Source organism: Rana temporaria, chromosome 4, assembly GCF_905171775.1.
Source record: "Rana temporaria chromosome 4, aRanTem1.1, whole genome shotgun sequence".
NCBI lineage: Eukaryota > Metazoa > Chordata > Amphibia > Anura > Ranidae > Rana > Rana temporaria.
In genome coordinates this window covers 206,462,347-206,487,308 of record NC_053492.1, presented here as the reverse complement: position 1 = coordinate 206,487,308, position 24,962 = coordinate 206,462,347, and the positions used below count along the sequence as shown (strand labels likewise).

Here is a 24,962-nt window from a genome sequence, read left to right as displayed (position 1 = left end):
TATATGTTTCTGTGACAGGAGTGACTTTGGGTGGGGAGTTTGTGCAGCTCAGCTTGCCCTGGAGAGCTCTGGAGGCTCCTTGTCCAGCTTCCCTGGCCCCTCTTGTGTGTAGATCACCCTGTGTCTCTAATAGGGGCACAGGGTGAATGAGAACCTCACTATGATCTGCGCTAGTCAAACTCAATGTTGTATATATGTATATAGTGTGTTCTCTCATGCTGTTGTGGACGCCTTTGCCGAGATTGTTTGGGGTGTGGTTGCATTCCATTGTTTTATTGTCTCGGTCTGTGTCTGCGGATGAATATCTGGAGGTCAGGCAGTAGATTCGGGTAAGGCACTGGATTAGAGCCCTCCAAGTTGCTGGTATGCAACAGGGCAAGTGCTTTCCAACCGCAGAGCAGCAGGCCAGCGAACAACGGGCGTTACGGATGCAATTCCTGGGAGAGCGGCCCCAGGAGCAATGGGTGAACAAGTTGGACAGGCTGGTCCAGCAGGAGATAGAGCTGGAAAATCGGTATCGGCCTCTACAATGGCACATGGAGGAGGAATATTTAGGGGTGACAATAGAATGCTCTCCGGAGGGATATGACTTCGGTGGCCCTGGATTGCTGTGGGAGAGCCATACAGATTGTTTTGCGTTTGGCGATGAAGGGGAACCTACCCTTGAGGAACTGCAAGAATACAGAGAGGCTATGCTCAGTCTTGCAGTGGTCTCAGAGCTTAAACCTGATCTAACTATTTTCTAAGTAAGGAACATCATCTGGAAATGGCATACAGGAAACTGCTACAATGCCTTTAGCAGCATGCCAGAGAATCGGCAGTGGAAACTCCAGAGATTGCCATCCCCAAACCTGAAATGCTGACAACAGGGCAGAGCTCTACTAACCTCTGCCCAGCATGAACAGTGGCTTCAGCCTCCCTGAGAGTTGGCCTTTCTCCCACAATACTGCCAGAGAAATGGGATTTTCTGCCAACAGCATCAGCAGAGTTACCAGAATATTCTCCAGCTGAAGCACTGGCAACCGAACAGAGGGTGCAAGACCTCTGCCCTACACATGCGGCAGTTCCATTGGCCCAGGGTGAGAAGGAGATGGTCACTCCCCAACAAGGACACCCATCCCAGTGTGGTCAGCTTGTTTCTTTGCATTCTGCTTGGAAGCAAAGCCTGGTTGTGTTCCAGCGGTAAGCCATCTGCTGAGAGTGCGCCTGCACTGCTCCTCACTGGCAAGATCAGTGTACTGCTGTTTCTGTCCCCTGCTGATATGCTCCAATATCCAGCTCTGCACAGTGCATTGCTGTCCCTGCATATTACACAGGACTGTGCTTGTGCTATAGCTGCTGTTTGCCATGCCCTGTCATCGTCCCAAAGAATCTCCAACCCCACCTCTCTATGCAGTTGAGAACATGTGTCATGTGAATACTTAGAAATAAGGAAAAAGAATGTGTGTGCATGTATATGTATGTATGTATGTATGTATGTATGTATGTATGTATGTATGTATGTATGTATATATATATATATATATATATATATATATATATATATATATATATATATACACATATATATACACAATGGGGATCGAAAGTTTGGGCACCCCAGGTAAAAAATTGTATTAATGTGCATAACGAAGCCAAGGAAAGATGGAAAAATATCCAAAAGGCATCACATTGCAGATTAGACATTCTTATAATATGTCAAAAAAAGTTTATTTTATTTCCATCATTTACACTTTCAAAATTACAGAAAACAAAAAAATGGCGTCTGCAAAAGTTTGGGCACCCTGCAGAATTTATAGCATGCACTGCCCCCTTTGCAAAACTGAGACCTGCCAGTGTCATGGATCGTTCTCAATCATCGTCTAGGAAGACCAGGTGATGTCAATCTCAAAGGTTTTAAATGCCCAGACTCATCTGACCTTGCCCCAACAATCAGCACCATGGGTTCTTCTAAGCAGTTGTCTAGAAAACTGAAAATAGTTCACAAAGCTGGAGAAGGCTATAAGAAGATAGAAAAGCATTTTCAGATCTCAATATCCTCTGTTCGGAATGTAATTAACTACTTGCCGACCAGCCGCCGTCATTCTACGGCGGCAGGTCGGCTCTCCTGGAAGAGAGCCCGTAGCTATACGGCGGCCCTTTGAGCGCCCCCCGCTCGTCCGTGACTCCCGTGTGGGTGCCCCGGCGGGTGCGATCGCCGCCGGGCACCCGCAATTGTTAGTCACAGAGCGGGGACCGGGAGCTGTGTGTGTAAACAAACAGCTCTCGGTCCTGTCAGGGGGGGAAATGCTGATCTTCTGTTCATACAATGTATGAACAGAGGATCAGTGTTTCCCCTAGTTAGGCCACCCCACCCACAGTAAGAACACACCCAGGGACATACTTGACCCCTTCTCCGCCCCCTAGTGTTAACCCCTTCACTGCCAGTGGCATTTTTATAGTAATCCAATGCATTTTTATAGCACTGATCGCTATAAAAATGCCAATGGTCCCAAAAATGTGTCAAAAGTGTCCGAAGTGTCCGCCATAATGTAGCAGTACCGGAAAAAAAAAAAAATCGCTGATCGCCGCCATTACTAGTTAAAAAAATATATTAATAAAAATGCCATAAAAATACCCCCTATTTTGTAAACGCTATAACTTTTGCGCAAACCAATCAATAAACTCTTATTGCGATTTTTTTTTACGAAAAAAATGTGTATTAGAATACGTATCGTCCTAAACTGAGGAAAAAAAAAGTTTTTTTATATATTTTTGGGGGATATTTATTTCAGCAAAAAGTAAAAAATATTAATTTTTTTCAAAATTGTCGCTCTATTTTTGTTTATAGCACAAAAAATAAAAAACGCAGAGGTGATCAAATACCACCAAAAGAAAGCTCTATTTGTGGGAAAAAACGGACGCCAATTTTGTTTGGGAGCCACGTCGCACGACCACGCAATTGTCAGTTAAAGCGTCGCAGTCCCGAATCGCAAAAAGTGCTCTGGTCTTTGGGCAGCAATATGGTCCAGGGGTTAAGTGGTTAAGAAATGGCAGTCATCAGGAACAGTGGAAGTCAAAGCAAGATCTGGAAGACCAAGAAAAATATCAGACAGAACAGCTCGCAGGATTGTGAGAAAAGCAATTCAAAACCCACGTTTGACTGCACGATCCCTCCAGAAAGATCTGGCAGACACTGGAGTTGTGGTACACTATTCCACTATAAAGAGATACTTGTACAAATATGGTCTTCATGGAAGAGTCATCAGACGAAAACCTCTTCTACGTCCTCACCACAAAAATCAGCGTTTGAACTTTGCAAATGAACATATAGACAAGCCTGATGCATTTTGGAAACAAGTTCTGTGGACCGATGAGGTTAAAATATAACTTTTTGGCCGGAATGAGCAAAGGTATGTTTGGAGAAAAAAGGGCACAGAATTTAATGAAAAGAACCTCTGTCCAACTGTTAAGCATGGGGGTGAATCAATTAATGCTTTGGGGTTGTATCGCAGCCAGTGGCACAGGGAACATTTCACGAGTAGAAGGAAAAATGGATTTAAAATAATTTCAGCACATTTTGGATGGTAACTTGATGCCATCTGTGAAAAAGCTGAAGTTAAAGAGAGGATGGCTTCTACAAATGGATAATGATCCTAAACACATCTCAAAATCCACGGGGGATTACATAAACTGAAGGTTTTGCCATGGCCTTCACAATCTCCTGACCTAAACATAATTGAAAATCTATGGATAGACCTTAAAAGAGCAGTGCGTGACAGACAGCCCAGATATCTCAAAGAACTGGAAGACTTTTGTAAGGAAGAATGGGCAAAGATACCTCAAACAAGAATTGAAAGACTCTTGGCTGGCTACAAAAAGCGTTTACAAGCTGTGATACTTGCCAAAGGGGGCAGTACAAGATATTAACTCTGCGGGGTGCCCAAACTTTTGCAGACGCCATTTTTTCCCCTGTAATTTTGAAAGTGTAAATGATGGAAATAAAATCTAACTTTTTTTGACATATTAGAAGAATGTCTAATCTGTAATTTGATGCCTTTTGGAGATTTTTCCATCTTTCCTTGACTTCGTTATGCACATTAATACACATTTATACCTGGGGTGCCCAAACTTTCGATCCCACTGTGGGTGTGTGTGTGTGTATATATATATATATATACACACACACACACACACACACACACACAGTTGTGCTCATAAGTTTACATACCCTGGCAGAATTGGACTTCTTTGCCATTTTTTTTTTTTAACTGGATTTTTAAAACAGCTTACCTGTAAAATCCTTTTCTTGAAGTACAGAAGTACACCATGGGACACAGAGCCATTAATTACATAACGGGTTAAGGCTCACCAGTATATAAATCGATATACATTATATATATATATATATATATATACATATATATACACACATATATATACACACACACACACACACACACACACACACACACACACACACATAAAAACAATATACAAAAAGGATGCATTAATATTCTTAAAATATATAAAAATATATATTCATCTCACCAGTTCCACAAGTCTCACATGAGGATCAAAATGGACAGGTGTGTGCAAATGGTGAACCAGCAATGGTGCTTCTAAAACCATACTGCAACTTACACCTAACACACTGCGTGCCCGACCCACGGTAATCATCAGACAGCATCCGAGATGTCGTGAGTCTGCAGAGAGGCTACCGACCACCTATATTCAGCCGAAATGAGGCTCAGTGAAGTGTGTTAAATTGTTGCAAAGAACTCCCCCCATTAGGCTAGAAATAAAAAAAAACAATGTAGAAGTAGTCTCCAAGGGAAGACCCCTCAAACTATCTACTACACTACCCCATTGAGTCTAATGTGATGGGGTAGTGGCCACTAGGCCTGACATGAAGAACGCCACCCTAGGGTGGAGTCTGACCATAAGGCCATGGGGGACATAGCACATTCACACTAAATGGATGATTATCCTATGAAGCTGAAGATGGTGGCTACACCCCATTCCTATATAGTCCCCACTACTCTCACAGTATTCACACAATGTTATGTAACGATCTCCTCGTTCAAACCTTGTGGGGCCATGGTGCCCAGGGTAAAAATCCAGAAAGCCTCTCTCTTACATAGGATTTGGTATTTCTTGCCACTATCCAAAGTACTTGATATGGCTTCTATGCCGAACACTTTAAGACCATCCACATTACCGTTGTGGACTTCCTTGAAATGTATAGGCACTGAACATTTATCCTTTTTCCTTAGGATGCTACTCCTGTGTTCGTTCATTCTAGTCTCATTGGTCGTGATGTTCAACCTATATACATGAGGCCACACGGACAGAGAATGCCATAGATGACATATGCAATACCACAATTGTGGTTCTTTTCCTTTCAAACACCAATTGTCCAGTAACTTGCACTTCACGCTCTTCTCACTTGCAGTCATTATCTTGACCTAAGTCCATATATTATTTCCTGCCTGATGCCTGTCCATCCTGGGTGTGCGCCTCTGTGTGTGGGGAGCCGTCTGCCGTTCAGCACCCTGCCTTAATCCCTGGCAGGATCTACGCCTATTGGGGTCTGGTTGGGCTCGACTTCCTTGCCAGCTACATGGGAATACCCCGGTAAGTACCAACTGGGACTTTGATTGCTCATAGTCCCCAGAATGTCAGATGCCCTGAACCAGCCTAAATTGTGCTTTTGTCTTTACAGAAACACAATGCATCTTTGCTCCTGATGAGCGACTTAAAGTCGCAAAACGCATAGAGCTAACAACTTCATGCTCCAACTATACATTACTACAATACCCCATATTGCATTTTGTGTCTGTATATCCCGATTTTTGTTTTGAACTGTTTTAAGCTTTCCATAAAAGTCTATGTATTTTAACCTTTTAATTTTTGTTGACATGAATTTGAATCTATCTATACAAGTATTTAATACTGTATAATTATGATCTTCTTCAATAATGTAATATAGTTATGTACGATACATTATATAAAAGTATTACATGATCATAATCTACTTAAACCATCCTTTACCATTTCAAGCTTTTCCCGCACACACTTCATTTAAAGTCCCGCTCTCCTTCTCTCTTCCTTTATACAAATAACGGGGATGGAGGTAATTGAATGCGTAATTTCCTCATATAAAGTCCCACTAAACTCTCCCCTTTTAAAATTAACCACAATTGATAAATTGCTTTATCTTGTGGCTTCTCCCGTCTACTCCGGTTACAGACGTTTTCCTGTGGCACATATGTACACAGTTCCCACAGTTGCTCACTCCACATCTGTAATTACCCTTGATCAAGGATGGTAGTCCAGAGACTATTCAATCCCTTGTTTCTACTTTTCTTTACTCTGCTCGGGGCACTTTAAAATGTATTTGTATCGTATGGTCCTATGAGATTATGTATAGAATAATTGTATTTGTTAGTATGTGGTGTATTTGTATTATAGGTTTTTATGTATATAATAATCTATTAAGCTTTTACCTGTATATTCACATATATACTTTTTAACATTGGCCACTGTCCAGTTATGGCCACTTTGGATGTGATCAGGTAGTCAATATATTGATTGGTTGGTCTACATCCAATGGGGGCCTTACCTCCTGCGTGCACTTTATAGCTCTATGCATATGGGCATGTGTTGAGAAGATACACAGTGACCACCAATTGATGTACATGGGTCTCCTTTTATATAGTCAAGCACTCCCCTCTTTGGCAACTAGGGGGAGCGATGCCACATAGGCAACTATGTGCCTGTATTGGCTCAGGAATGGGGACGGCCAGTGAGTTCTTATTTGGGACCATTAAGCAATCACCACTAGATTGCATACTTTTAGTCTTACCTCTCCACCTATTACTAATTTTTTCCCTGGGTGCCAGGGCAAGGGAGGCTCTGTAAGCAACTATGAGCCTGTATTGATGCAGCAGTGAGGATGACTAGTGAGAAGCTCCCAAGGCGAACGGTAAGTGGTGGGTGGAACGCATATACACCCGCACTTCCGGTATCGTGGCTGTAATATGCGCCGCGCATTACGCGTGTGCGCATGAGCGGAAGTGACGTTCCGGCCCACTCTGAAGCGAGCGTTGGAACGCAGGAAGCCTATTAACTTCCTGGTCTAAGGACGGCGTGCGCTCCACCGCATACCTATGGAGAGTGAGGAGAGACGATAGATCTGCTAGAGGTATCCCCGACCCCTTACCTACCGCTGCCCAGGAAGAATCACAGTAGGGTAAGGCTGTATTATTTATACCTTCTAGTACTGGTCTGGCCTTTACCCCATGTACATCTTCCACCATACTTAGGCTGGTATAGCAAATAGGGCTGGCCTGTGAGACACCTCCCTTGGTAGTGGGATTCTTAAGTTTCATCCCCTAGGATGCGAGTGGCAGAGACAGAGGGGCGGGACTAGCCAATTGGGGGTGGCCTATCCTTGGGCTCCTCTACACATGTGCATATGTATCTATTTGAGGGCTTTCATGAGAGAGTGACAACGGACCCCCTAGGCTCTGAGGAAAGGGGGGCGCCCCAGAAAGACGTCGGCCATTTTGCCGGCTTGATACCATCCAATTCCTGTTTTCATCAGGTTTTTCTGGCGATGCGGCGTACCAGTCTGATTGCTTGACAAGCGATTTGTACAACTCCTTTTTTGAGTAAGATTATTGTCTTTATTTCATTTAATAAAATCTTTTAATTTGGGGCCACTAGGATTACAGGAATTCTTTCCTTCTTGATCCTGCAATATAGCCTCTGTAAGAGAGCAATTGGAGGAAATGCATAGATCAGTGAGAACGGATTCCAGGGAATTATTAGAGCATCCGATCCGCAGGCTAGAGGATCTCTCGTCCTGGATACAAAGTTGTCCAACTTCCTGTTGAACCTGGAAGCTAGCAGGTCTACATCCGGGGGGCCCCATCTTTGGCATATTGCCTGAAAGACATCGGGGTGGAGAGACCACTCTCTTCTGGTGACAGCTTCTGGTGACTCAGCCAGTCCGCTTGCCAGTTTTCTACCCCCGGAATGAAGATTGCAGAGAGACAAGGAACATGATCTTCTGCCCATGCCAAAATCCGATTCACCTCCTGAGCACCCTGACTGCTGGTGCCTCCTTGGTGATTGATGTAAGCTACTGCAGCAGCATTGTCGGATTGAATCCAAATTGGGTGGCCCTGTAACCTGTGTGTCCAGGTTCTGAGGGCCAAGTATACTGCCCACATCTCCAGTATGTTGATGGGCAGGCTCCTTTCGGTCTTGGCCCAGGTTTCCTGGGCTGAAGCTTATTCCAACACTGCTCCTAGTCCCCAGTCCATTAGGCTGGCATCCGTAGATCCCACCTTCCAGGTGACTGGGAGAAAGAATCTTCCTTTCCGCAAGTTCTTGGTTAACCACCAACTGAAGCTTCGGCACACCTGTGAAGACAGGCACATGGGTAAATCCAGAGCTTGGATCTCCCTGTTCCAGGCGGCTAAAATACTGCCCTGAAGTAGTCTCAAATGAAACTGGGCGTAAGGGACAGCCTCAAAAGAGGCTACCATCTTCCCTAATAGCCTCATGCAAAGGCGAATGTGCGGTCTTTTCTTTGCTTTTACCTTGTGAATCAGGTCCTTTAGGGACTTGACCTTTGGGGTTCTGGCAGGAATACCCTGCTTTGGGCTGTGTCCATTAGGGTTGTCCTGATACCACTTTTTTAAGACCGAGTACAAGTACCGATACTTTTTTCCAAGTACTCGCCGATACCGATACTTTTTTTTTATCTCGTGACAGCGGCACATGTGTCAGTAGTTTTTTTTTTTTTTATCTTTAACAATTTGTTTTTAATTTTTTACATTTTTTTTTTATTTAGAATACTTTCTTTTTTTTAAGGGGGGGGGGGTAGACTGTGTCAGTGTGTTTTTTATTTTATTTTTTTATTTTCTACACTAATTTTTTTTATTCTTTTGTTTTTTTATTCTTTATTTATTTTATTTATTTTTTTCAGCCCTGTTGGGGGGCTTTGGTGAGATATCAGGGGTCTTAACAGACCTCTGACATCTCCCCTTTGAGACAGGGAAAGGGACTAGGGACACAGGTTCCCCAGTCCCTTTATCAGCAGCATCAGCTGTGCTGAAAATGAAAGGAGAGAAGACAGCGGCTTCTCTTCATTCATAAACTGAAACATTGTAAACCCAGGTTACGATGTTTCAGTTATGTGAATGGACAGAGTCAGTGTAAGGAGCCGGATTTACCGGCTCCTACCCCGCTCTCCATCCTGACAATTACAGGGGGGGAGGAGGAGCACAGAAGGGGAGAGAAACACGGCGGGATACACAGCGGGAGAGAGAAACACGGGGGGGGGGCATGGAGGGATACACGGAGGGAGAGAGAGAGAAATACGGGGGACACGGACAGAGAGAGAAAAACACGGCGGGGACATGGAGGGAGGGAGACAGACTGCAGCAAAACGGAGGGGGGCTAGAGGACACGAGACAGTCAGCGGTGATCGTGTGTGGGGGAGTTACAAGCACCGATCACCGCTGATTTTAAAGCAGCTGAAAGCCGCGCGGGCGGAGGGGTGTAGAGAGAAGCGGAGAAATTACTTTTAAATCTATACAGCGGTGATCAGTGCTTGTAACTTGTAAGCAAATGGTTGGTATCGGTCCAGATACCAATACTAGTATCGGTATCGGGACAACCATAGTGTCTATGATCATGCCCAGATACTCTACCATTCTTTGGGCTCAGAGAGGATTTTTGTAGGTTTACAATCCATCCTAAATGCTCTAGGTACTTTATACTGGTGAGCACAGCGTGATCTAATCCTGTCTCTGACTGATCTATCACAAGTAGATCGTCTAGATAGGCCATTGTTGCTATGCCCTGTGCCCTCAGATTTGCCAACAGAGGGGCTAGTACCTTTGTAAATACCCAGGACGCAGTAGCCACACCAAAGGGCAGAGCCACAAACTGGAAGTGGCAATGTTTTACTGCAAACCTTAAGAACTTTTGGTGAGCGGGATGAATAGGCACATGTAAATATGCGTCCTTGATGTCTATAGACGCCATAAATTTTCTGCCTTGTAGGGTGGCGACCACTGATCCAATCGTTTTCATTCGGAAATGGCGAATGTTCAGAAACTGATTTAGAGATCTTAGATCCAGGATGGGTCTGAGGTCTCCGTTTGGTTTTGGGATCACAAAGGGGTTTGAATAAAAACCTGAACCTTGCTCCCTTAGGGGTACTTCTGTGATCACCCCTTGAGACAGCAAGTGATCCAATCCTTTGAAGGATGCTCTTTTTAGTGGATCCTTGGAGAGCCTTGAGCTTCAGAACTGAGAAGATGGGATCTTTCGAAATTCCAGCTTGTACCCTAGGGATACTGTGGATAATACCCATTTGTCCTGGATTTCTGTCTGCCATGCCGCTGAAAACTACCGAAGCCGTCCCCCCACTCGACCGAGCAGGGGCGCCTCTTCATAAAGAGGCTTTGGGGTTTTGCTTGTTAGCTTTTGAACCCCACGGCTTCTTGTTCTTCTGGGCCTGGTTTTCTTTAGCCTTTGTGGCTGGCTGAAAATGCCGTTGCCACTGGCTGAAGGTAGATTTACCAGGAGCCGGGGAGAGAGAACGTTTAAAACAAGGCCGCTTGGTCTTCCCACTCGATATCTTTTGGATATATTTCCAAATCTTCCCCAAAGAGGCATTCGCCATGGAAGGGGAAACTGGTCAAAAGCTTTTTACATGGTGCCTCTGCTGACCAATGCTTTAGCCAAAGAATTCTGTGCATATGCACCAGCTGGAGTGTGAGGCGAGATGCTTGTTGAATCGAATCTCTCATAGCATCTATTGTAAAACAAAGCTTTAGGCAAATTCTCCCACAATTTGACTTGTTCTGGAGGCAGATCCTTGAGCTCCTGTTTTACCTGATCTTTGAGGACCTGATACCCACTGCTGCTACAGCAGGTTGGACAACTGAACCAGCCAAAAGAAACAAAGACTTTAGTAAAGATTCCAATTTCTTTTCCGAGGGATCTTTAAACACCTGTACGTTGTCCACCGGACAAGTCAGGTTCTTATTTATACAAGAAATGGCTGCATCTACAGAAGGCAGACTCCACTTCTTGGAAAACTCTTCCTCCATAGGATAAAGAATGTCAAACTTCTTAGGAGGTGAGAAACGCTTATCTGGATGTAGCCAGTTTGCGTAAATTAGCTTTTTTTTTATAACGGATGAACCGGAAAAGAGCATATACCCTGCAGGGATTTAAATTAACCCAGGGAGGAGACAGATGATTCAGTTAACTCAGAAGAGGGCAACCGAATGCAGTACGCACTGTTCCAGCATAACATTGTACCTGTGACCTTAGCATCCGGGAAGCAGAGAAGAATTCCTCTGATATCCCTCATCCATCCAACTCCTCATCCCTGTCCTCTGCAGGTGTTTCCTCATCCTCATCCTTCTCCTCAGATTTTTCTGAAAGGGGATATAGAACCACCGAAGGAGACCTGCTTCGCTTTTTGTCCTTTTGCAAGGAAGCAATTCTTCTAAGATTTCCAGGGCTGCGGTCAAAGTGTCCTCAGTGACATATGCAGGCCCAGGTGCCACCAGAGAAGTTGTTACTCCTGATAGTGACAATGGCTCCTCCTGTATAGGTACGTCAAAATTTACAGGAGAGGAAGGTACCAAGCAGGCACGGCTAGAGCCCCCTGTCTCAGGCGGCAGTGCTTTCTTGTCTTTCATAATCCCTGAATTCCTTCTAAGGGAAGACATATTACCAAGCAACAAGCAGAGGTACCACAACGCATATACTACTGTGCTCAGTTTAGCAATCTACATAAAGTATGCAACTTAAACACACAGTTTAATGCAAGGAGTAGGTGTCTCTCTTGGGAGTGCCCCACCAACCACATAGAGCTTACGTGCCCCCGAAATGCTGCTGTGTCCCAAAGAAGCGTCTGCTGGCTCTGGGTCCCTTAATGGGTTCTGTAATGAGCGCCACGTTTCGAATTAGCGAGCACATGCATGCTCGCAACCCTGCTCCTACTCCTCCGATAAAGCGCGACCTAGGGTAGATGGCGCCTGCCCTGTGGCGAGGGGGAGCCTCCTCCTGCCTGATACTGCATGTTCTGTGGTCTTACCCAGCGTCTGGAGGGGAGAAGCGGTGGCCAACTATAGCAAAGCTCTGCAGTGGAGGAAGTGTGATTGTCCGTAGGATCTGACACTGCTTAGAACGTGGTGAGTACAAATCAGTTCTTTAAAAAATTGGAAAAAAGGTCCTTAAGTCTGTTCTTAGGATTCCTTTACCTCTTACCTTTATCCCCGCCGCAGGTTTTTCTGCTGAAATTTCAGACAGCACCAATCTACATCCATCACAGCGGGTTTTGTGTGCCAACCTTCAGGAAAATGGGTTCCTATTTAAAAGAGACCTCTCTCCTGGGCCTTGTAAAAGACTCTTACCAGGACTTTTAGCGTTATAGAGCGAAAGTGCTGGACCCTAGAGCCCAGCCGTCTGAAGACAGACAATATAGGAGACGCCTCGTGCATGAGGCCCGGATCCCATCCAGTTTCAGTGTAATTTATTTGGCGTCTTGGATGGATCCGAAGGCATAGCTCCTTTTTACCCCCAGATGGCCTCTTTGTAGAGCTTTCCTTAGCACATCCTACAAGCATCCAACACCTGAAAAAAACTGAGGTACTCCCCTGATGGGAGGGGTTATATGGAGGGGAACTGTCTTCAATTGGTTGTGCCAGTGTCCAATCACCGCTGGTGACCCCTAACCCATTATGTAAAGAATGGCTCTGTGTCCCGTGGTGTACGATAAAGAAATATGAACGATAACACAAAAAAAAATAAAAAATTATTTTACTCATGGTTAGTGTTTGACGCCATTTATTATCAACTGTGTTTACTCTTTTTAAATCCTAATCACAACAGAAACTACCGAAATTACCCTGATAAAAAGTTAACATACCCTGGCAATTTTAGCCTGATGACATGCACAAAAGTTGACACAAAGGGGTTTGAATGGCTATTAAAAAGGTAACCATCCTCACCTGCGATCTGTTTGCTTGTAATAAGTGTGTGTGTGTGTATAAAAGGTCAATGAGTTTCTGGACTCGTAAAAGACCCTTGCATCTTTCATCCAGTGCTGCATTGACGTTTCTGGATTCTGAGTCATGGGGGAAAGCAAAAGAATTGTCAAAGGACTTGTGAGAAAAGGTAGTTGAACTGTATAAAACAGGAAAGGGATATAAAAAGATATCCAAGGAATTGATAATGTCAATTAGCAGTGTTCAAACTCTAATCAAGAAGTGGAATATGAGGGTTTCTTTTGAAACCAAACCACGGCCAGTTAGACCAACAAAAATTTCAGCCACAACTGCCTGGAAAATTGTTAGGGTTGCAAAGAAAAACCCACAAATAACTTCAGGTGAAATACAGGACTCTGAAAACATGTGGTGTGGCTGTTTTGAGATGCACAATAAGGAGGCACTTGAAGAAAGATGGACTGCATGGTCGAGTCGCCAGAAGAAAGCCATTACTACGCAAATGCCACAAATTATCCACCTTACAATATGCCAAACAGCACACAAGCTTCAAACCTTCTGGCACAAAGTCATTTGGAGTGATGAGACCAAAATTTAGCTTTTTGGCCACAACCATAAACGCTACATTTGGAGAGGAGTTAACAAGGCCTATGATAAAAGGTACATCATTCCTACTGTGAAACACAGAGGTGGGTCCTGTTGTTTTGGGGATGTGAGAGCTACAAAGGCACAGGAAGTTTGGTCAAAATTGATGGCAAGATTAATGCAGTAAGTTATCAAAAAATACTGGAGGAACATTTGCATTCATCAGCCAGGAAGCTGCCCAAGAGACGTACATGGAAATTCCAACATGACAATGATCCAAAACACAAGGCCAAGTTGACCAGTCATTGGCTACAGCAGAATAAAGTGAAGGTTCCGGAGTGGCCACCTCAGTCTCCCGACCTCAATATCATTGAGCCACTCTGGGGAGATCTTAAAAACATGCAGTTTATGCAAGACAGCCCAAGGAATCTACAGGAACTGGAGGCTTTTTGCCAAGAGTAATAGGCTGCTTTCCCATCTGAGAAGATAAAGAGCCTCATCCACCAATACCACAAAAGACTTAAATTCTATCATTGATGTTAACGTGGGCAATACACGGCATTAAGAATTGGGGTATGTAAACTTTTGATCAGGGTCATTTGGGTAGTTTATTTTGCGATTATGATTTAAACAGAGTAAACACAGTTGATTGATAACAAATGGCTTCAGTCAAGCACTAACCATGAGTGGAAAAAAAAATTGTGTTATCATTCATATTCTCTGAAAAATGGCCAAGAAACCATAAATTCTGCCAGGGTATGTAAACTTATGAGCACAACTATATACAGGGAGTGCAGAATTATTAGGCAAATGAGTATTTTGACCACATCATCCTCTTTATGCATGTTGTCTTACTCCAAGCTGTATAGGCTCGAAAGCCTACTACCAATTAAGCATATTAGGTCATGTACATCTCTGTAATGAGAAGGTGTGTGGTCTAATGACATCAACACCCTATATCAGGTGTGCAGAATTATTAGTCAACTTCCTTTCCTTTGGCAAAATGGGTCAAAAGAAGGACTTGACAGGCTCAGAAAAGTCAAAAATAGTGAGATATCTTGCAGAGGGATGCAGCACTCTTAAAATTGCAAAGCTTCTGAAGCGTGATCATCGAACAATCAAGCGTTTCATTCAAAATAGTCAACAGGGTCGCAAGAAGCGTGTGGAAAAACCAAGGAGCAAAATAACTGCCCATGAACTGAGAAAAGTCAAGCGTGCAGCTGCCAAGATGCCACTTGCCACCAGTTTGGCCATATTTCAGAGCTGCAACATCACTGGAGTGCCCAAAAGCACAAGGTGTGCAATACTCAGAGACATGGCCAAGGTAAGAAAGGCTGAAAGACGACCACCACTGAACAAGACACACAAGCTGAAACGTCAAGACTGGGCCAAGAAACATCTCAAGAATGATTTTCCTAAGGTTTTATGGACTGCTGAAATGAGAGTGAGTCTTGATGGGCCAGATGGATGGGCCCGTGGCTGGATTGGTAAAGGGCAGAGAGCTCCAGTCCGACTCAGACGCCAGCAAGGTGGAGGTGGAGTACTGGTTTGGGCTGGTATCATCAAAGATGAGCTTGTGGGGCCTTTTCGGGTTGAGGATGGAGTCAAGCTCAACTCCCAGTCCTACTGCCAGTTTCTGGAAGACACCTTCTTCAAGCAGTGGTACAGGAAGAAGTCTGCATCCTTCAAGAAAAACATGATTTTCATGCAGGACAATGCTCCATCACACGCGTCCAAGTACTCCACAGCGTGGCTGGCAAGAAAGGGTATAAAAGAAGAAAAACTAATGACATGGCCTCCTTGTTCACCTGATCTGAACCCCATTGAGAACCTGTGGTCCATCATCAAATGTGAGATTTACAAGGAGGGAAAACAGTACACCTCTCTGAACAGTGTCTGGGAGGCTGCGGTTGCTGCTGCACGCAATGTTGATGGTGAACAGATCAAAACACTGACAGAATCCATGGATGGCAGGCTTTTGAGTGTCCTTGCAAAGAAAGGTGGCTATATTGGTCACTGATTTGTTTTTGTTTTGTTTTTGAATGTCAGAAATGTATATTTGTGAATGTTGAGATGTTATATTGGTTTCACTGGTAAAAATAAATAATTGAAATGGGTATATATTTTTTTTTTGTTAAGTTGCCTAATAATTCTGCACAGTAATAGTCACCTGCACACACAGATATCCCCCTAAAATAGCTAACACTAAAAACAAACTAAAAACTACTTCCAAAAATATTCAGCTTTGATATTAATGAGTTTTTTGGGTTCATTGAGAACATGGTTGTTGTTCAATAATAAAATGAATCCTCAAAAATACAACTTGCCTAATAATTCTGCACTACCTGTATATATACACATACACTAACACATACATACATACACACTGTATATTGCATGGGTTGTTTTACAGGGCAAAGGTTCACAAACTCATCAAGGTAGTTGTGTGCATATCCTGTTAATGGTAACATTTATGCTTTTTACATTTTAACTAGGGTATCTTGAGATTTAGTGTGAAAAAGGGCTGAGAAAGGCATGTTTTGACTATCATAGGATTCAATTCTTATTAGTGCTGTTAACATGTCTTCTCTCTTCCATCTCTTCTTGGTGGTACTTACCTCTCTTAATGTTACCATTCCAATCAATCTCCCTATAGAGGTGACATACGCATGGTCCATTCCAAGCAATGAGAAAATAGTGTGAGCCTAAGGAAAGAGAAAAACACTATGAGAAAAGTGACTATTGCCCCTTATACAGTGCCTTGCAAAAGTATTCACCCCCCCTTGGCATTTTGTGTTTTGTTGCCTCACAACCTGGAATTGACATTAAAGGGTCACTAAAGGAAAAAAAAATGTATGCTAAAATGACTGTTTACAGGGTATAGGGACATAAAAGTTAACTGATTCCTTTTAAACATGATTAAAAATAGATTCAATTCAATCATATAATGTGCCTCTAGTTTCACTTTCGGTTTTAAACTGGTTTCATGTTTATGTGAAGTAAAGAGACCCACAGAACAAAAACAAACAAATCCAGGGCAGTGTTTTGTTTTTAAAATTAATCTGATTGGTTCTGAGGAGTTTTAGACACACAGTAATGACAGCTTAGACCACTGTGAAAAGCTCCCAGTACCATGGTTATAAGGAGCCAGACAACCAGGAAGTGTGGAGATCACAGCAGAATTACAGCTACTCCAAAGCAAAAACGAACAATAAGGAAACCAGTACTGCAGTAAGGTAAAGGAAGCTATTTAGCTAAAAAAAAAAAAAATTCCTTTAGTGATCCTTTAATTGTTTGATGATTTGCATAATTTACCGTATATACTCTATTATAAGCCGACCTGAATATAAGCCGAGGCACCTAATTTTACCACAAAACATATTAACTCAAGTATAAGCCTAGGGTAGGAAATGCAGCAGCTACTGTAAGTGGAAAAGAGGGTTAACAACGCCCATTTGCAGCTTCACTGTGCCCATTTGCACGCCTCAAAATAGACTTGGAGTCAAGACAAAGAAAAACCTAAGCATGACCATAAAATGATAATCCAAAAGCATGAAAAGGTTTACCAGGGACAAGCAGCAGGGGTTTAGGGTCAAAGGCTTTGTTGGTTAAAAAACACTGACTCACTGCTGGGAAACAGTGTTCCTCGTCCTGGTCCGTAATAGGCGTAATACTGAACACTGACTCACTGCTGGGAAACAGTGTTCCTCATCCTCGTCCGTGATAGGCGGAACAGTTTTCCAGCAGTGAGTCAGTGTTCCGCCTGTCACGGACGTCCTCTCTTCCTCATCTGTGATAGGCGGAGGAGGCGCAGCTTTTTTACACCGACTGCCCCTGTCTGACTGCATGTCATGGGCTGATCAGGTATGCAAATGGACACAGACTCGATTATAAGACGAGGGGGGCATTTTCAGCACAACAAAATGTGCTGAAAAACTTGGCTTATGCCGCATACACACGGTCGTAATTTCCGATGGAAAAAGTCAGATAGGAGCTTTTCATCTGACTTTTTCAGTTGGAATTTCCGACGGACTTGGATAGAGAGCAGGTTTTCAATTTTTCCGCCAGAAAAATTTCCTATCGGAAAATCTGTATGGAAATCCGACGGGAAAAAAACATGCATGCTCAAAAACTTTTCGGCGCATGCTCGGAGGCATTGAACTTCTTTTTCTTGTTTCATCGTAGTGTTGTACGTCACCGCGTTCTTAATGTTCTTAACGGTCAAAAGTTCAGAGAACTCGAGTATATACGTTAATTTACAGAACAATCCCTCAACTTTGAAGATTTTTTTTGTTGTGAAGCAAACAAATAGGACAAAATAACAAAAAGTCAATTTGCAAAACTATTCACCCCCCTAAAGTCAATACTTTGTAGAGCCACCTTTTGCGGCCATCACGGCTCCAAGTCGCTTTGGATAAGTCTCTATGAGCTTGCCACATCTTACCACTGGGATTTTTGCCCATTCCTCCTTGCAAAGCTGCTTCAGCTCCTTCAAGTTGGATGGTTTGCACTTGTGAACAGCAATCTTAGTCTGACCACAGATTTTCTATTGGATTGAGGTCTGGGCTTTGACTAGGCCATTCCAACACATTTACATGTTTCCCATTAAACCACTCAAGTGTTGCTTTAGCAGTGTGTTTGGGGTCTTTGCCCCACTGGAAGGTGAACTTCCGTCCTAGCCTCAAATCACACACAGAGTGATACAGGTTTTGCTCGAGAATAGGGTTATACCGAATACCGATACTTTTTTTAAATGTGTCCCCAAATGCAGCCATGTCCCCCCATATATGCAGCCATGTCCCCCCACATATTGCAGCCATGTCCCCCCACATATTGCAGCCATGTCCCCCCACATATTGCAGCCATGTCCCCCCACATATTGCAGCCATGTCCCCCCACATATTGCAGCCATGTCCCCCCACATATTGCAGCCATGTCCCCCCACATATGCAGCCATGTCCCCCCACATATGCAGCCATGTCCCCACATATATCCAGCCATGTCCCCCCACATATATCCAGCCATGTCCCCCCACATATATCCAGCCATGTCCCCCCACATATATCCAGCCATGTCCCCCCACATATATCCAGCCATGTCCCCCCACATATATCCAGCCATGTCCCCCCACATATATCCAGCCATGTCCCCCCACATATATCCAGCCATGTCCCCCCACATATCCAGCCATGTCCCCCCACATATCCAGCCATGTCCCCCCATATATCCAGCCATGTCCCCCACATATGCAGCCATGCCCCCCACATATATCCAGCCATGTCCCCCCACATATATCCAGCCATGTCCCCCCACATATATCCAGCCATGTCCCCCCACATTTATCCAGCCATGTCCCCCCCATATATCCAGCCATGTCCCCCCCATATATCCAACCATGTCCCCCCCATATATCCAGCCATGTCCCCCCCATATATCCAGCCATGTCCCCCATACCTAGATGATGCCGCGTTAATCAGCGCCGCGCCGTGTATAGACACTCCCCCTTGGCCGGGATTGGACAGATCACCAGTCCAATCCCGAGCAAGGGGGAGTGTCGATACGCGGAACACAGCTATTCAAACGAAAGCTGTAATGTTCCCCTCACGCAGATTAACGCAGCAGCGGCTTTGCGGTATGCAGCGGCGGGTTTGCGGCGGCAGGGGGGGACACAAGTATTCGGCCAGGCATCGGGGGCAATTGCGGGAGTACAAGTACTCCCGCAAATACTCGGTATCGGTCCCGATCCCGATACTGGTATCGGGACAACCCTACTCGAGAATATCCCTATATTTAGCACTATCCATCTTTCCCTCAACTCTGACCAGTTTCCCAGTCTGGACTGCTGTGGTGTTCTTTGGGTGATGTTATGTGCTGAGTTTGCGCCAGAGTTTTCTTTGATGGCCAAAAAGTTCAATTTTAGTCTCATCAGACCAGAGCACCTTCCTCCCCACATTTTGGGAGTCTCCCACATGCCTTTTAGCAAACTCAAAAACGTGCCATTTTGTTAAAAGTAATGGCTTTCTTCTAGCCACTCTGCCATAAAGACCAACTCTATGGAGTGTACGGCTTATTGTCGTTCTATGTACAGATACTCCAAATAGGGAAAAGGGAGGAGGGAGGAAACGGAAACATAAAAACACAGGGAAGGAGGGTAAAGGGAAGGGAAGGGGAGGGAGGGACAGGATACACAAGGAAAAGCACTCACATAAGCCACATCCGTATATAGTAGAAACAAGGAAAAAACAATCACTAGAGTGATTGATGGTCGGACTTTGAGGCAAGACGGATGTATAAAATATATTATTTATTACAAAAATAGAAAAGTTACATCATTAATGAAAAATAGGTAAAACCATATAAATTAATAAATAAATAAATATGGACAAATCCTTTGAAGTCGTCTACGCCGTTGGGCTTCCTCAGGACGAGACGGGAAGGATTTTTGGCAATATATAAATATTGTTTCATAATCTAACACATCATGGCGAATATGTTCATCCAAACTGTTCAGAGCATTCCTCAGAAAAATGCAGAGGTATCAAAAAGTTGATTTTATACTACTTCCAATTGTATCAGAAAGAATGTTGATAATCATTAGTACTGATCGTTTGCGCCTATAGTGGCAATCCAGTGATGTCAAAGATTATATAATATAAATTCATACAACAGAAGAAAAACAGAAACAAGGGTATGTAGGGCGTTGCCAAGTAGTCAGCAAAAGAAAATAAGCCCCATTCTAAAAGGTCCTGTTGTAAAAGTGCAGCTGGGGCGGATTTTCACAGTGTCAAATACAGGCATGTATATAGTGGAGATCCAAACATAGTTTGAGTAGTCAACCCGCTGTGTACAGGCTGCTACCCTGGGGCACACGTGTGCATTTTCAGGCTAAAGACTATTTGGACTATATTGTCCCAATGTGTTGACTACTCAAACTATGTTTGGATCTCCACTATATACATGCCTGTATTTGACACTGTAATAGGTTCTTTACTTGGCATTACTGCCCAGGAACCTTGTTGGCACACAAGCTCACTCCTAGACTCTCACATTTGGCACAAATGTTACGCCGATCTATATGTACAATCCCAGGATGCTGCTCCTTCTTCCATCAGGGACTTTCTGGGGAACCTGCCTAGTCCATCTATTGAGGACACCCATAGAAACCTTATAGACCAGCTCTTCACCTGTGAGGACATTGGTAATACTGTCAAAACATTATCACTTTATAAGTCACCAGGCCCAGATGGTCTTCAAATAATTTTTTGCAATAATTGTTGGGAACAGCTGGCCCCACATACGGTTCTTTAAATTCCTTGCGGAATAGTGGAGCAGCCCCTCTGGATGAAAACAAAGCCTATTACGGTGTTATTCCTAAACCTAAGAAGGAGTCTACTGCTGTCCTTAACTATCGCCCAATCTTGTTAATAAACTGGGATTTAAAAATTCTTGCAACATTTTTTTGGCCTGCCATCTTAATACTTTTTGGCACAGTATATCCGTAAAGATCAGTCAGGATTTATTGTGGGACGCCAAACCTTTTATCAGATTGGTAGATCTAACTTTGATTTCAGCTGTACGTACCAATTGGGATGCTCCCCTATCTCTGGAATTTTTACTTCAATTGAATTATTGTGCAAATGGATAAAAAAAGTTTCAATGACCACCATTTTATTCCCTAGGGTGTCTGCTAAAAAAAATATATAGAATGTTTGGGTGTTCGAGTCATTTTCTAGCAAAAAAAATATGATTTTACATATAGGAGAGGAGTGCCAGAATTGGCCAGGTATGGAAGTGGTTAAAGAGCATCTCAAACTTGCAATAGGTCGAATCTTAGAATGAAGGAACATGTTCAAGTGGTACAGTGTGATTTTAAGAATGAGATCGTAGCATCTACTACCAGGGCAGACCACTTATTGGAGAACTCTTTTCACTGGACAGAACTCGGCAAAGTTTTTAAGGCGTGAAAAACCCTTCTTGAATTGACCTAATGGTTATAAATTGTCCATTCTTTTTCTTCAAAGCTGGGAATATTTTTATAGATTTAGCAGGTGTTTTTATACTCAAAAGGTCGTTGCGAGACGGAGGAGAATCTTAAGATAAAATAGTAAACTAGTTAAAGGATATGCAAAAGGTTAGTTAAAAATAAAATAATAATTTCATAGTCATTTCCTCTGTGCAGTTGGTTTTACACAAAGTGGCCCGACCCTCCTGTTTTGGGGTCCCTCAGCAGGGCTCCCGGCTCCTCCTTCTCGAGTGCCCCAATGGAGAGCCGCTCTCCCTGACACAGACAGCAGGACTCGGCCCCACCTCCCACATCATTAGATTTGATTGATAGCAGCGAGAGCCAATGGCTGCGCTGCTATCTATCCAAGATAAAAAAATGTGTATAAATATAAATCTCTGTGCTGGTCTGAAAAGGATGGAACAGCAGCTCTACTCAAGACCAGGAAGGAATCAAAAATAGGCAATAATATAAATGGCACGCTAATCCCAGTGGCAATAATATAAATGGCGCGCTAATCCCGGTGTTAAAGTGTATGAAACAAAAAGTAGAACAAACTAAAAATGACTAGTATGTACACAACAACATGTGAATTAAATGGCCTCAATCCCTCGAGACTAATATTAAATAAGTGCATAAGTGACATTATATAATGCTCAAAACAATGTGTAAAGATGGACAATCATAAAAACTGTATATAAAATAAAAAACTTGATATGTAACGTATGTGATAATCAATTACATTGCACACAGTTCATATACATGAGCAAAAATTCAGTTACTGGAACATTTTTAGACAACTTTCTGCATCACTTTCCTATGCCAAAAAAGTGCCTGAGTTCAGCAAAAAAGTCTTAATAGATTCTACTTGTAAGTAATCTCCATTGCCGTGAAATATGATGTTTCATAAAGTAAAGTTTGCCTCCTACCAGATGTGATGGATCCCCGTTACAGAGATCAGACTCCCTTGTGAATTACCACCGTCTGTGTGGATTTCACTCTGTTTCTCTCACAGCTTCACAGTTAACTGACCCACTTCCATAGGCATTCAGCTCATCCACACCACAGCAATTAGCCAGTATGAACTTCTCAGGTGCAAGGACATATGAACTTTTACATCCTTTTAAACGTAGATGGAACTCCAAATGATAGTACATCATATATAAAGAAAAAGCCTCATAGTGTAAGACCACACAAATGTATTTAACCACTTAAGCCCCGGACCATATTGCTGGTCAAAGACCAGAGCACTTTTTGCGATTCGGCACTGCGCCGCTTTAACTGACAATTGCGCAGTTGTGCGACGTGGCTTCCAAACAAAATTGGCGTCCTTTTTTCCCCACAAATAGAGCTTTCTTTTGGTTGTATTTGATCACCTTTGCGGTTTTTTGTTTTTGCGCTAACAAAAATAGAGCGACAATTTTGAAAAAAATTAATATTTTTTACTTTTTACAATTTTTTTCCTTAGTTTAGGCCAATACATATTCTTCTACATATTTTTCGTAAAAAAAAAAAAAAAAAATCGCAATAAGCGTTTATTGATTTGTTTGCGCAAAAGTTATAGCGTTTACAAAATAGGGGGTAGTTTTATGGCATTTTTATTAATATTTTTTTTTACTAGTAATGGCGGCGATCAGCGTTTTTTTTTCAGTACTGCGACATTATGGCGGACACTTCGGACACTTGACACATTTTTGGGACCATTGGCATTTTTATAGCGATCAGTGCTATAAAAATGCATTGATTACTATAAAAATGCCACTGGCAGGGAAGGGGTAACACTATGGGGTGGGGAAGGGGTTAAGCATGTTCCCTGGGTGTGTTCTAAATGTAGGGGGGTGGACTCACTAAGGGAAATGACTGATCGCTGTTCATACATTGTATGAACAGACGGTCAGGCATTTCTCCCGACAGGACCGGGAGCTGTGTGTTTACACACACAGCTACCGGTCCTCGCTCTGTAACGAGCGATCGCGGGTGCCCGGCGGTGATCGCGACCACCGGGCACGCGTTGTGGGAGTCAGGAGCGAGCAGGGGGGCGCGCGTGCTGGGAGAGATTACGTAGATCTACGTGATCTCACCCAGCAGAGCCGACCTGCTGCCGCAAAACTGCGGCGGCTGGTCGGCAAGCAGTTAAAAATGCTTGTAAAAGGTTACACTTACTGCAAGGCAGAAAATTCAAGCATGAAAAGTATATTCTGGCGACAATATCATTCGTCCAACCAGTTGAGTGGCACTACAAGGATTCTCTGATACGACGCATTTTCACAAAATTGTTATCTACTGGGAATTGAGTATGTCATATTTCACAAGCGAGCCTGATCTCTGTAACAGGGACCCATCACATCTGGTAAGAGGCTAACTTTACTTTATGAATCATCATATGTCAAGGCATTGGAGATTATTTAAAAGTGGAATCCATTAAGACTTTTTTTGCTATACTCTGGCTCAGAGTGAGGTAGAGTTTCAGGAAAGGAGCTCAGGCGCATGTCCTTAAAAGATTTGCCTGTATCCAATCACTTGGAAGTATGAGCCTATAACCCAGGGTCTATCAAATACTAACTATACCTAAACCTGCTCCCATCCCCATTCTAACTACCTGTAAAGGCAAGATATCTATACTTACCTATTCTGAGGGTGCTCTGGTCCGGTCACATGATCGGCTATACAGCGCTGGCTTCAGTGTAGAGGAAGGACAGCTGATAACAGATGCCCCATAATAAGCATATAGGAGAGGTCATCTCCCAGGCTCTGCAGCTGTTGTTGTGATCGCTCCTCTTCATTGAAGTAGGCCTTCTTTACAGGGTAGTTAGAATAGGCTTAGAATTGGGGTGGTAGCAGGTTTAGGTATACTTAGTATTTGACTGGTATTCTACTTAAATAGAACAATAAAGTGTATGAATAGAGAATGTCTGATGCATCTTACTTTATGAAGAGATGTTCTTTCCACCAACTGGAAAGGTGCTGGGTCAATCTTGCAGTTGTTGAAATTGATAGTTTCATCCAGCTGTAGTTCTTCCCACTGTAAAATCTGAGACACACAAATGAAAAATATAGAGTTATACAATTCATATATTTTACAGCCATGTATATTTTAGTGATCGTGAGCCACAATAACACTCATTAAAGTAACGACAGCTAAAATACAGAACAAATAGCTGAACTTTATTCCAGCTGCACAATGTTCACTATGGTCCAATGTCTTGATCCTTGCCCGAGCATTGCATTGATATACTAGATTATGAAACTCTGGTTAAAGATAGCAAATTTCGCTCACATTGCCATGCCAACCTGCTGGGAGAAAAACTGATCCTGATACCAGAAATAATTGTGGGCTTCAAATCGAGTTA

The 24,962-nt window shown here is 43.2% G+C and overlaps 1 protein-coding gene across 3 annotated transcripts in view; it reads right to left on the bottom strand.

Moving 5' to 3' along the window:
- CLCN2 (chloride voltage-gated channel 2) overlaps nucleotides 1–24,962 on the bottom strand; it is a 348,319-nt gene that overhangs the window by 14,569 nt on the left and 308,788 nt on the right. For all 3 annotated transcript variants that reach the window (XM_040349785.1, XM_040349782.1, XM_040349783.1), the window contains 2 exons: nucleotides 24,539–24,643; nucleotides 16,229–16,315 (listed from right to left, as the gene is read on the bottom strand). In XM_040349785.1, the coding sequence (XP_040205719.1) occupies nucleotides 16,229–16,315; nucleotides 24,539–24,643 (192 nt within the window). The remainder of the gene's footprint in view (nucleotides 1–16,228; nucleotides 16,316–24,538; nucleotides 24,644–24,962) is intronic.